Source organism: Populus nigra, chromosome 4 (genome assembly GCF_951802175.1).
Source record: "Populus nigra chromosome 4, ddPopNigr1.1, whole genome shotgun sequence".
Lineage (NCBI taxonomy): Eukaryota > Viridiplantae > Streptophyta > Magnoliopsida > Malpighiales > Salicaceae > Populus > Populus nigra.
The window spans coordinates 998,419-1,011,500 of NC_084855.1; the positions used below are offsets into that span (position 1 = coordinate 998,419).

At 35.0% G+C, this 13,082-nt stretch overlaps 2 protein-coding genes across 8 annotated transcripts; both read right to left on the reverse strand.

Moving 5' to 3' along the window:
* Positions 1-2,113: 2,113 nt before the first annotated feature.
* On the reverse strand, positions 2,114-5,497 carry LOC133691242 (RNA pseudouridine synthase 2, chloroplastic). Of its 3 annotated transcripts, none has more exons than XM_062111667.1 (8): positions 5,095-5,497; positions 4,874-5,017; positions 4,561-4,785; positions 4,255-4,454; positions 4,022-4,100; positions 3,407-3,600; positions 3,207-3,309; positions 2,114-2,707 (listed from the first exon to the last, which is right to left on the reverse strand). In XM_062111667.1, exons 1-8 carry the CDS (start codon positions 5,482-5,484, stop codon positions 2,690-2,692), a joined length of 1,353 nt encoding a protein of 450 aa, XP_061967651.1. In that variant the 5' UTR covers positions 5,485-5,497; the 3' UTR covers positions 2,114-2,689. The 3 variants fall into 3 exon arrangements, with proteins under 3 accessions (XP_061967651.1, XP_061967653.1, XP_061967652.1); XM_062111668.1 differs by having other exon boundaries at positions 2,272-2,707; positions 3,407-3,582; XM_062111669.1 differs by lacking the exon at positions 4,874-5,017.
* Positions 5,498-8,220: 2,723 nt separating this feature from the next.
* LOC133692632 (eukaryotic translation initiation factor 3 subunit C-like) lies at positions 8,221-12,495 on the reverse strand. Of its 5 annotated transcripts, none has more exons than XM_062113712.1 (4): positions 12,384-12,495; positions 11,882-11,950; positions 9,996-11,771; positions 8,221-9,372 (listed from the first exon to the last, which is right to left on the reverse strand). In XM_062113712.1, exons 2-4 carry the CDS (start codon positions 11,903-11,905, stop codon positions 8,440-8,442), a joined length of 2,733 nt encoding a protein of 910 aa, XP_061969696.1. In that variant the 5' UTR covers positions 11,906-11,950; positions 12,384-12,495; the 3' UTR covers positions 8,221-8,439. The 5 variants fall into 5 exon arrangements, with proteins under 5 accessions (XP_061969696.1, XP_061969700.1, XP_061969699.1 ...); XM_062113716.1 differs by having other exon boundaries at positions 11,882-11,908; positions 12,384-12,475; XM_062113715.1 differs by having other exon boundaries at positions 11,882-11,918; positions 12,384-12,471.
* Positions 12,496-13,082: the final 587 nt, after the last annotated feature.

The window sequence follows — 13,082 nt, forward strand, 5'->3', positions numbered from 1 at the left end:
AATAAAATAAAATAAGAAAACAATAAGGTTGATTTGCTGACTCGATTAAAAACAACCTTCAATCCATTAACTTTGTTTTTGAATTTTTTTTTAATCAATATGATGTTATTATGATTTTTTTTTCTTAAAATAAAAAATTGAAGATCTACCCTCTCACCTTGACGTGGCCCCTGCCCTGATTGTGTTTTACAACTATGTTCCTATTCGTTTCTGCTTAAAGTTTGATGGTATCTATTTGATTATACAAAAAACAGAGAAAAAATTTGTTTGAGGAGAATACAATCTTCTTTTAATTGATTATATCCTTCTTTTCCGTGTACATATTTGATGATGCATTAATGCTAACAGATACCGAGTAAATAAAATCAACAGTTAAAGTAACTAACTAGTTTTTATTTGGATGTCTCCTTTAAAAAGATAGCCCTAATAATTTATTATCTCTAAACTTAATTAAGTGTTGAACTCAATTATACGTGCATCTTGATGGTGAATTATTAGATTCATTATCTTGAATTTAACTAAATATTAAGCCCGAGTTTAAGTGAATCTAGTAAATTATCAGACCTATTATCTCTAAGCTGTATCTATCAATCATTAAGTCCAAGTATGTATTTTTTTTTTAACTCTTACGAGTCTCAAGCTCTCAATTTGAACACTTAATTGGAAATATTTTATTGTGATAAGACAGAGGTATTTTATCTTGACATGTTAGAGATGATTATACCCACATATTATACATATTTTACTTATACTTTAATCATTTATTTTCGATAAAAAGAGCCTTATGGGCTATAAAAAAGAGGGGAAATCTTTCAAAAGAAGGTTTAGTTTCTCTCCGTTACAAATGACATCTATTTTTAAGGTTTTCTTCTAGATTATTGTTGTATTTTTTCTTATATGATACTTATTTAATCACTGAAAAGTTCTTAAAATACACAAGAGATGGTCTTTTGTAGGTATTAAAAATGATCCACCAATTATCTCATCAAGAAAGAATAAATCAGATTGCTAGAATTAGAAAACTAACGAAATATCTTATATATTAGCTTGACCTAGGAGTCCATGGGATAATTTGCACTAATACCAATAGTTACAAATAAATAAAATCAATAATCAAAATGCAACATTGCAAACCACATTTGAAGTGATAAATCATATAAAAATAGAAATTTTTTTGCCTCAAATGTAATATAATGTTTGATGATATTTATTAATTAGCAAGAGACCAAAGAAAAGTTTGTAGGTCTCACACACGCAAAAAATAAAATAAAATTAATGGTATATCCACTTGCAATCACAATAAAAATGTAAGTATGAAGATCACAGTATCAAAAAGATTTCAAATTAATTTCAAACAATATCTCTACTTAAATTTGCCTAACATTAAAAAAATACAAATTTGGTAATAAAGTTTGAATGGCAATACTCTAAAAAGCAAAAAAAAAAAAAAAATCAACGGTAAAAGATACTCTCACATTAATAAATTATGTTTTAATCGAAATTAAAAAGTAACATCCTTTACAATAATTTAATATATTCAAAGAATTTCCTCTTTAATCCTTAGAGATTCTTAAACCTAACTTTAAGATTTGAACATAAAAATAAAAAAAATAAAAAATATTTTCTCAATAACCTGACCAACCATCAAGACTCAAAATTCAGAATACTATAAACAACAGAAGATTTGTTGGTCTAACTGTAGGGTAATTGAATTTTCTCCCTGGTCTTCCAAATATTTTATCATTGATTTTTCCTTTCCATATAAGTAAAACTACACAAGACTCCCAAATTCTATTCAACTTCCAAGCCACATTTCCAAACCTGGTGCCGCCCCCTGCTGCCGGAAAGCTGAAACGTTAACCAGCAAACTATACAAATTGCCAAACCCTTCCTACCCCTTATTACTCTATGAAGTTCGACTAACTGTGGGTGCCATTTGTTGGAAGCTGGTGCTTATGAGTTTTTATTTTCTTCAGAACTTGCAAGCAAACTTTATTGTTAGTTGATACACCAGAAACCCCTGGTTTAATTTGGCAACGTCAACACTTTCACCTTATTACTCTATAAAGTTTACTACTTGAAGAGGCTGGCTTCTTTGTCTTGCAAACGCAGCTGTGAAAAACTGAAAATGATGTAAACCTTAAAGACTAAAGACCACGCCCTTTAAATTGGGACTAAACAGAGTTGAAGATGCAGATTAAGTCCTATGCATAACACCCCGATGGAGCCGTGGAATGCTTAGCTTGGTGAACCCGCCCTATAACTCAGGAATTATCAATGGCATATTGGCTCACCTGATTGCAGTTTTATAGCTGCACTATAGAATGCTTTATTGTTTTATTTTGATGCTGCTTCTCACGGAGGATCAATAGAAATCCTCAGATCATTAGAAAAACAATCTAAAGATAAACCAAGATTTTCCAGATAAAGTATTTCAGATAAGTTATGCCAACTGAGCAGATTATTCTGGGGAGAAATATGAAGTGAAAGAAGCAGTGCCATCCCTCGTGATGAAGATCTACCCCTGTCGCAGACTGTTGTTGCCCATTACATCCATGAACATGCCAGAATCTTGCCCTCACCATGGATTTGTCCATTTGGTGTTGCACAATTGCACATATCTTCACACTATCATCTTGCTCACAGACACAGTTAAATCTTTTTCCCATTGTTGGTCAAATAAGTTCTGTCATTCCTTGAATGAAAGCTGCACATCAAACGGTAGATCATAAGACAGGCAAGTTCCTTAAATTATTTGCTCGCACCATGAACAACATTAACAAGAACTTCAGTCTCATAAGCACCCAATGATGCCACAGAAAATCCATGTTAAAGGTCAAAGGATGAGTTATTTGATTTATTGGGATTTGTACAAGCAGGCTTATAGAGCCCTGCAGATTAAAGAATTAAGATGAAAAGTGTATACCATATCATCCAATACCATACACTAGCAGAATGACACAATAAGTGCAACACTGCAATAGAATGATACTACTAAGCAAATGTATATGCTAGTTACAACTATCCATGGTCTGCCAGGATTGAATGCTACTTGAATAGCCCTATATTAGATTTTAATCTATTAATCATATTGCAGACAAGATTAAATGACCTCCCCAAACTTTAAGTTTTACATTCAACTTGCAAAATTGCCAAGGAGCACAAATATTCATAAAGTGATGCCCCAGCACAGAATTGCATTATACCTTCTCTGTTCCCATCTCCCGAAGCTGGCTCAAGATCTCTGTAAAATCTGGAGGAGGTGGGCAAGAAAAATGTATTTCTTTCCCTGTGCATGGATGTGTGAACCTACAAAACAATGGAAAGAAGCAACAATCCCATATTAACCACTGGTGTCTATATAAAAAGTAGGAGCAAGCAGACAACCTTATTCTAATTGTCTCACCCGAGAGCCAAAGCATGGAGGCAAGGCCTCTCTAGTCCTGAAAGTGATAAAGAAAGTTGGCGATGACAGCTAGGCTGGGTTCTGGATCGAAGCAGTGACAAAGCCATGTTTTGGGTCCCTCCATAAACCTCATCACCTAACAGAGGAATTCCGATGTACTTTGCATGTGCACGGATCTGCTTCAGAAAAACAATCTAACCATCACTCACAAAAGTGTAAAAGCTTAAAGAGGTTAAAAAACATAGTCAACAATAGTGAAAGGTTTATGTCCAAGGCTGATCATCATTCAAAAATCAATAAGCAAGGGAGATATCAAAAGGGAAATGAGTGCAGCAGTAATAAACAAAGAATTGGGTGAAAGATTTCAGCAACTCGAAGACACAGGCACTTTTAAGATCCATAGTTACCATTGAAAACAAAATATAAATGAAAAAAGCATCAAGAAAAGGAAACATTTGCTGATGCCATTTTTTGTACATGAAATTATAAGGGGACTTCCAGAGATTAAAAGAGCCTTTAGATTAAAATAAACTAGTTGAGTAGCTAGTCACATTCACTGTTATTCCAGTATCCAACAATTCATTAAATAAAATGAAACTTTTACATTATTTGTACCTGATGAGTGCGCCCAGTTTCTAACCTCCACTCAACCAGAGCTGAACCACCTCCAGCCAGTATTTCAATCACTTTATACCTGATAAAGGATTCAATCAACTTAAAACAAGTGTAGCACAAAAAAGTTGAGTTTAACTAACACTCATGGAGACTATACAAAAAAATGATAAGAAAGTACATGGTGCCAACTAGCAGCAATATAAGACAAAGAACCGGTGAATGCCAATAATCACCTACTAGCAGCATGGCGGGCCTGTCCCCGGTTTGGTTCGACTATAGCAGCCATACGTATCCTGTTACTCACATCTCGGCCAATAGGAACGTCAATACGTCCTGCCATTGGTGCGGGCACTCCACAAGTAAGACTAACATATACTCTCTTAATTGTGTGTAGCTTGAATTGCTCAGATAAATGAGCATGAGAATGTTCATCCTACCATCAATATGTAGTACACTAGAATTATCAAAACTTTATCATAAGTTAACAGCAAACCTAACATTAGACCCACTAAGGTTGTTAGTTAAAAGAAGGGAAATACCTTAGCAACAACAAGCAATCCACTAGTTCCTTTATCCAACCGATGCACTATCCCTGGTCGAACAGACACAGCGTATGAGCTAGAACATAACCCTTCATCATCATCATCAGAAACATCTTCTGCACCGGACAAAACTTCCTGGCTCGAAACTGTTGGAAGACTACAATGGTGTAGTATCCCATTAACCAGCGTGCCGGTAGCATTACCAGGCGCAGGATGAACAACCTAAATCACACAATCAAAATTCAAATTACAGCATTAACATTTCAATTCCAAAAGTTTCAACCTTTTTAAAATTATGAAGACTGATTACCATGTGGGCAGGTTTGTTAACTACTAAAACATTCTCATCTTCATAGACAATATCCAAAGATATATTTTCAGGTTCAGCCCTCAAAGGTTGCAACTCTGAAATAACGCAATTCACCTTATCTCCAGCTTTTACATTATGCGAAACCTTAAACAAACAACAAAATTTAACATCCCAGAAAACCAACCAAGAAGTGATCAGCGCGGAAGTGTTGAGAAAACTACCTTATCGATAACCTTTCCATTGACAGAGACAAGTCCTGATTTAATACTAGACTGAACACGAGCTCTACTGATGCCAGAAATGCGAGAAGAAATCCAAGAATCAAGTCTTGACTTTCCTGACTTAGAATCTACTGACTCCTCGAGTTTTACACCAGAGTAATTGATTCTTTGGCCTGGATTCTGGTTCGAATTAGGCTTCCTTGTGGAACTAGAGTGAACCGTGAGGAGTCTTGAAGCTGTTGGCTTTTGAGAGAGGAAGAAAGAGGGAGCTGGGCAACGGGATACAGAGGAAATCGAGAGCATCCTCTTGCTCCTTTCGTATTTCCTGTTGGACTTCGTGATGTGTTTATCGAGAGTGAAACTGACCGTGGGCTGGACTTCAGTTTTCATGTCTGTCGAGCCAGAGGCCAACTGTAGCAAATAGGCCGAAATAGAATAAAGTGTATTACTGCTGTTATTATGTGCTTTTGCCTATGAGCAGTAACTTGGATCATTGTTGAGATCCATAGACCCGTTCGAGGCTCAAAAGTAGAGGTTATTAAACCTAGCTATACTCGTGCATCAACCCATTAATCCATTGATTCAAGATCTTATTCTAACCAAGTTTCAAGCTAAATGGGGGTAGAAGTTGATCCTGGTGATTTAATTTAACTTAAAAAAAAAAAAGAGATTCAAGATCTTATTCTAACCAAGTTTCAAGCTAAATGGGGTAAAAGTTGATCCGGGCAATCTAATTTAACTTTAAAATAAAATAAAGTGGTTCTAACTTTTTTAAAAAAATTAATTAAAATGTTTTTTTTAAATTAATCTATTTATCCAATAATTTAAATCTTAAATCGATCCAAAACAGAACTAGATTTAATAATTTTATTTAAATTTATAGGGAAAAAGGGATTTTATATATTTGTAGAGGATGAGAGTTGACCCATGATCTCAAAAAAATTTATTTTACCTTTTAACCAATAAATCATCGTTATAGGTTAATTTAATACTAGTTTATTAACCCGTGCTCCACAATGAATCAATAATTAAAATAAAATTTAAATGTAAAAATAATATTTTACATTTTAAAAAATAATTTTAAAACAGACTTGAGTTTGACGATCATATCAGACCTAAGACACTATAGCATCAATCGGAGTAGCACATCTTGGATCTGACAGCTAAGCTTAAGTGACTGGAAATAACTTAATTCTAAAAATTTAAAATGTTAAGGGATGTGATGTTCTCACAACCTTTTACAAAATTTAAAAGGTTTCAATCGAAGTAGGGCAACTTGGTTGCAATATTAAGCTGTGTTATTTCCTTGATTTTGTTAATTATGATATTTTATAAATTATTTTTATTAATTATAGAAAAAAACATGATTACTATAACATGTTTGTTATTGCATTTCAAAAATATTAATTATGATATTTTCTCTTTGCTTTAAATTATATTTTTTATATTCTCAAATTATTTTAATGCATTAATATTAAAAATAAATAAATAAAATATTATTTTAATATATTTTAAAATAAAAAGTACTTTTGAACAAAAACTATATCGATAACAATAACAAAATAGAATTTTTATGGAAGGAATAACAAATTTATAAATATAAAAAATGAACAATTTCAATGGAAAGATATAATTTGAATTTTTAGATATAAAATATTAAATTAGTTTTTTTGTGATAGTTTTTTATTTATAAATTATTTATACTTTGTTTATAAATTATTTTTTGACCTACATTACTTGGGTCTGACAAACATGTCTAACTCAAGTTTACTTAAATAATCATAATCATAACAATAATAGTCACACTAATAACACTAACAACAACAATAATCATACTAATAATACAAATAACAACAACAACAACAACAACAACAATAATAATAGAAGATATATTTTTTATTAAAGGAATAACAAATTTATAAATATAAAACATAAACTATTTCAATGGGAATATATGATTTGATTTTTTAGATCTAAAACGTTAAAATAATTTTTTGTGATGATTTATTTATAATAATGAAGATATGTTTGTTTGAGTTGGCAACTATGTGTGATGTCAAACCCAGGTGTGCGAGTCTGGTCTTAGCATCCAGGGTCTGACAAACATTTCTGACCCCGGTGCTAGGTGTCTAGCAGTCATGCTATTTTCTAGCGCCAAACCCTAAAAAACTTGAATGGACCATTTTATCCCCAACTATTCTTTCAATGTTAAATGTAACTCATGAAAAAAACAACCTCATCCCAACTCCACGCATAACAAGTTTTTTGATAAGAATAACCATATCATTATACTATTTTAATTCACAGTGATTTGTGTTTTGTTAAACAGTAAAAGAATAAATAATGAAATACTGATCTTTTATATAGTATATTGTATAATGCTTTGAAAGCATTGGTTAGGCACTCGCTCGTGAAAAGGTAGAATCCACTCGTATAATTATGAGTTAATTTTACAATATTTACATTGATTTACATAAACCAGACACTCCATTGATAATATAAACTTGGATCTTAGGCTGATTTTGATACAGTCTGGATGTTGGATTCAATATTTCAAGGTACCCATTTGGAGGAGTCATTGTTTTTCATTGAGATTCTGTTTTTGAGATTAGGGTGCGTGTTTATACAAGTGAATTGATTTTAGGTCGATAGGTACATATGGGTTTTTGGTGTTTGAGGTTCGAAATAGTATTTGTTCAACGAATTTATCAATACCAACCCAATACGATTTAAAATAATACAATTGCAGCCTATCACGATTCATAATCACAGCAACTTACCTAATAGTTGTTAATTATAATTTTAGATTTTATAAATTAATATTTATCCATGAATTATGTGACCAATTATCACTGGCTAATAACTATGGATGATGATAATTTTATACCACATTTTAAAATCACGATAAATACAAATTACTATTTCACGTATTATTTAACTAAAATTGTAAATTTTCTATGCTAATAACCCAAAATAGCCCTGTAACTCTTCATTAATTTACTGAAAAAGTGGACAGCTGCTAGAATTCCCCACAAAGAAATCGAAAAGCATCACGTGTTTTATCTGTATCACCATCATTATATCAAATTAAACAGCAGCTGCATGATTATTTGTTTGAAAGAACTATTACTTAATTTGTTGCACTGTTACTAAATCAACCCAAATTATTTGACAGATACAAATACTTCAAAAATTCATAAATAGGGCTACCTGAAAAAGGTTAAGGATTACACCGCCATTGGATACTCAAAATACTGCATGCTTGAAGTTCCAAATAGAAAAAAAAAAAAAAACAGTTTGGGAAGTTGAAAACTGGTCCAAGAGTCTTTCAAAAATAAAAACTATTCAAGCGCGGGCTCCCCTGTTGAGAGTAACCATGCGGGTGGGAGCATCTTGATACCGTCCGCCTCCAGAATATCCACCTCCTGCTCGCAAATTGCCTGCTCCCCTTGAATAGCCAACCCCGGCAGCTTGGCCCAACACCTGTGGCCTCCCACCACCACCACTATATCCAGAACGGCCAGAACCTTGCCTTCCCTGAGTGAAAGAAGAGTTTTCTTGCCACTTACCACCTGCAGCGGCCACGTTAGCAAAATCCTGGCCATCTCTCCGCCTCTGAGGCAGATCCAAACCACCACCACCAATTCTTGCCTCTGTTGCCCTTTCATTACTTTCAGCAAGGATTGACAACTTCTCTGTCAACTGGAATGCTAGAGCCTGCAACCTTGTGTGCTGAACATCATGGAAGACAATACACTGTGTTGGCTGGTCCCAGCTTGCATGGAGCTCGTCATTAATCATCATTTTGCTGACAATGACTCGAGTTTGGGCTACTGAAAGGTCAAACATTTTGGTCAGCTGGTCCAAGCCAAGTGCATCATAGGAGGACGAGTAGGAAAACAGGTAGGTCCTCAGAGCTTCTTCCTTAATCTTCGCTTTAAGCATCTCAAGAACACCATCTCTATTTCTGAGGAGCTTCCAGACATCAAGAGACTCAATAACATCGATGGCCTTCTGGAAATCTCCTCTGCTAAGTGCCCGTGTAGCAGCCATCACATGGTCCCTAACATTTTCAGGAGGCCCAGTGAAAGTTTGCCGCTCACTTACCTCAAGCAACCGCCTAAAATTCTTGCTAATGACTTTGCGCTTGACATCAAGAGCATCAGCTGCCATGTTGGGGACCTCCAGCAGCATTGCACAAATGAGATGGACAGACTCCAGAAGCTCAAGGTTTATGTGCATATGATATGGCATCTGGCGTCTCCTTTCTAGTCTTTCCTGTGGAAATCAATTACTTGCACCAGTAAGGGGGACTCGTCCTTGGACAACGAGCAAACTATGACAAATATAAATATAAGAGCATTTAACCAAGAAAAATGCTCGAAAAAGATTCACTCATGCCAACAAGTATAACAAACAAAAAATATATTTTTATTTAATAGCTGCATGCACAATAACATAAAATTACCACTTCTACCAGCAAAGAAATCAATCAGTGATAAACCAGATCATAGGCAAACCATTTGTTTGCCATGCTACCAGTATGCATAAACGCTATTGGAGAAACTAATCTGGAACCTGTAAATAACTAGGTTACAAAAATATAGGGAGTTGAAAGAAAATGAAAAAAGTAAAGACTTTAAGATGTTGAATGATAAAGATCAAAACTTAGCTTAATGCAAGAATAATTTCAGTGCCTAAGCTGTTAGAATATCACTCTGCAAGCAATTCAAAATGTTTACAGCTAATATTGACTTATCTATACAAAAATAAAATCCCCATGTTAGCTTGGCAACCCCCCTTTGGAGACTAAATAAAACAAACCATGTTTCTGTAAATAATAAGACAACTCCTTGTGGATGCAAGCACAGTAAGAACATGACAGAGAGAGAGAGCAGCACCTGTTCAGGAGTTTTTTCATGATATCGGCTTTGTGAAAAACCTTGTGCAAGCAACTCCTTCACCCTTCCACCAGAATAGAGTTCAGAAAGACATCCATGTGCTTCAATGATTAGACCAAGCCGGAATGCACATAAACCAAGTTGCGCCATAGCCCTGTTGAAAAGTATCTGGCTTGAAATGTCCATGTGCTGAATATTATCTTGCAAGTGACTCATCAATAGCAGGTCACGGGAGGTTGAGAACTCATCCAGGAGAGCATGGTGATAGATATCACAGAGCATTGCACGAGCTTTGGTACGCTCATCTCCAGACTTGTAAATGAGGGAGACTAAAGCATCCATCATTGTCCTGCTATTCTCAGGAAAGATAGGCTTTCGAGGCACAAGCTCAGTAGTAACAACAAATGCAGATGGACCTCTAGTTTCCTCAACCTCGGGCTCCTCACCCTCGCCTCCATCTTCTGTCTGTTCAGCCAACTTTCTCATAGCATCATAAACCTCTTGTGGTTTGTAATAGATCAGCTCAACACGTCTTAAGGCAACCTTTGCTGCAGCTTTAAGATCTCCAGCATGCTCCAGATATTCTTGGACATTCTGAGCAAGAACTAAAAATTTGGGTTCATCCTGCAGTCTTTCAACATACTCACGTGTATGTGGATCGATGCACTGCAAACTCTTGAAGAACTCAATATCCATCCTCTCAAGAAAAGCCACTAAGTTTCCCCAAATTCGAATTGGCCCATTATGGTTTGCTCCTTTCTGGGTTTCATTCTCATCAGGCTCAATTGTGTCATCCACTATAATATTACGATATTGTACCAGAATGTCAAGAATAATAAACATGTTCTGCACACAATTTTTCCAGACATTAATAGGCATGTGCCCACTGAGACCTGGATTCACATCAAACTGTGCAGAAACCACACTGAAAAGAATCTCCAACTTCTGTGCAGGAGTCTTAGCAACCTTTGTCAAGAAAGTTAGCTGTTCAACCTGCTCAAACCTTCCGGTTCCCCTCCTACCCCGGGCAGCAACAATTTCTTTAAACTTCTTGTTCACAATATCCCAAGTGATTTCGCTAGGATCTTTTGCGAACTGCTTATCCATGAGCTTATCTTTCTTACTCATCATCTTCTCCCAGCCCCCATCCTTCCCAGATTGGTCATCGACATTTTCCTCATCCTCCTCATCGGACATTACCATCTTTGAAGGGTCCTCCTCCACATCCGACTCTTCCTCCTCTTCCGAGTCCTCGTCAGCCTCTGGTTCTTCCTCACTTTCAGGGTGTTCCCTGTACTTATTAATCTGATCTTCATATTGTTTATTATTTTTCTTCAATTTCTGTTTCATTGCATTCAAAGCCTTGGCGTTGCTACTGCTCATTTTCTTTTTAGCTTCCTTATTTGCCAAAGCCTGATTCAAGAAATCTTCCAGCATTACCAGAGCTTTAATGTAAAGGGTTGGAACCTTCTCAGACTCCATCACCCGCATGACTTTCTCAAGTTGCTTATTAATCTTATCGAAACTCTCTTGCAAGCTGACCCAATCATTAATCTTCATAGCATTCTTCATTTGATCAACAGTGGCTGACATCTCCTCAAAACGCTTGTCTTTGGCTGACCTGACCACACGCTTTTGATCATCAGATTCATCACTATCACTAGCATTTCCTCTAAGATACTTATTATCCACAGTTGCTGGGGCAGTCGACTCCCCAGCTTCTCCATCCTCAACCTCATCTCCATAATCGCTCTCCTCGTCAGATTCACTATCACCCTATAACCAAACCAGAAAAATATAAAAAACTAATACAACAAACCAAGTCAAACAGTCCTTCCCCTACAATATAACATAACAAAATTACTATTAGCAAAATATCAGCAAACCTGTGTCCAGAAACGCGATGCCATCTTCTGCTTCACGCTAAAGGCTACAAGTCAGAAAACCTCAAGATCCTAAAACACAGACAATTTAAAAAACAAAACTAAACAAAAAATTACACCCCGGCAACAAATAGATTCATCAACAAATCACAACTAAAATAATCAAGAACCTAAGAAGATAAAATTACAAAATCCTGCCACGAAATTAGCCTAATATAACAACTTTGGATTTCATGGAATTTATTTATAAGAAAATAAAAATAAAGCAACAAAAATACAAAAAAGATGCTGACAAATCTATAATCTAGCTGAATAAAGAAATTAATAAGACTTTCAATTTTTCCATCACTCAAAACAACTAAACTATTCGGGGCCGATACGAAGTAAAACCCAGATTTTAAAAAATATTAAAAAAATTGCTGGGTCTCTGATTCGATAGTGTTGTGCAGAAATTAATGTTATTTAGCTTTTAATTGACGGAGACAAAAGATGAAAGACAGAGTACCTGATTTGCGAGTGAAGAGGAGTTAGGGTTAGGGTTTTTGCCTCTTTGCTGACAGCGGAGGGTACTTTCTTCGGGTTTCCAAAGCTATAGCTTTTATTTAGTACTGTGTCCGTTTCTTACAGTTTGCTTTCTGAGGCGGAAGCTAAAGAAAAGCCCAAGATAAGAGGCCCAATGTGAGCCCACGTGGATTTTAAGAAACCCACAGTAACTGGGTGCGAGCATCGGGCTTTTGTGTTTCTAAAAAAAAAAAAAAAAACCTCTAGGGGTCTCATCCCAGACTTCGATCACATGCCTAGCATCTCGACCTAGATTAGGTTAGGGACTAGAAAGAATGTTTATGTGTTGTTATAGGCTATTTTTGAAAATGTATATTGTTTTTAATTGTAAAAAAAGGAATATTTTTAAAGAATATAAATAAGAGTGGATAAAATTAAAAGGTATATGATTTGGATTTCAAGCAACAAATAAATAATATGTAAAAAATTTATTTAAACTGTCTTAAATTTCATATAAGAATTAAATTGTAAAATATAAAGGGATATCAATCTAACATAAATATTATTTGAGTAATTCAAAATAAAAGGTGACATGATGAACAAAACAAATATAAAAACCCAACTTTTGAGTGAGAAATGAAGTCTCAGTAATTATTAGTAAGTAAAAAGTAACAAATACTTGTCAATTTCTTATTACATAAAG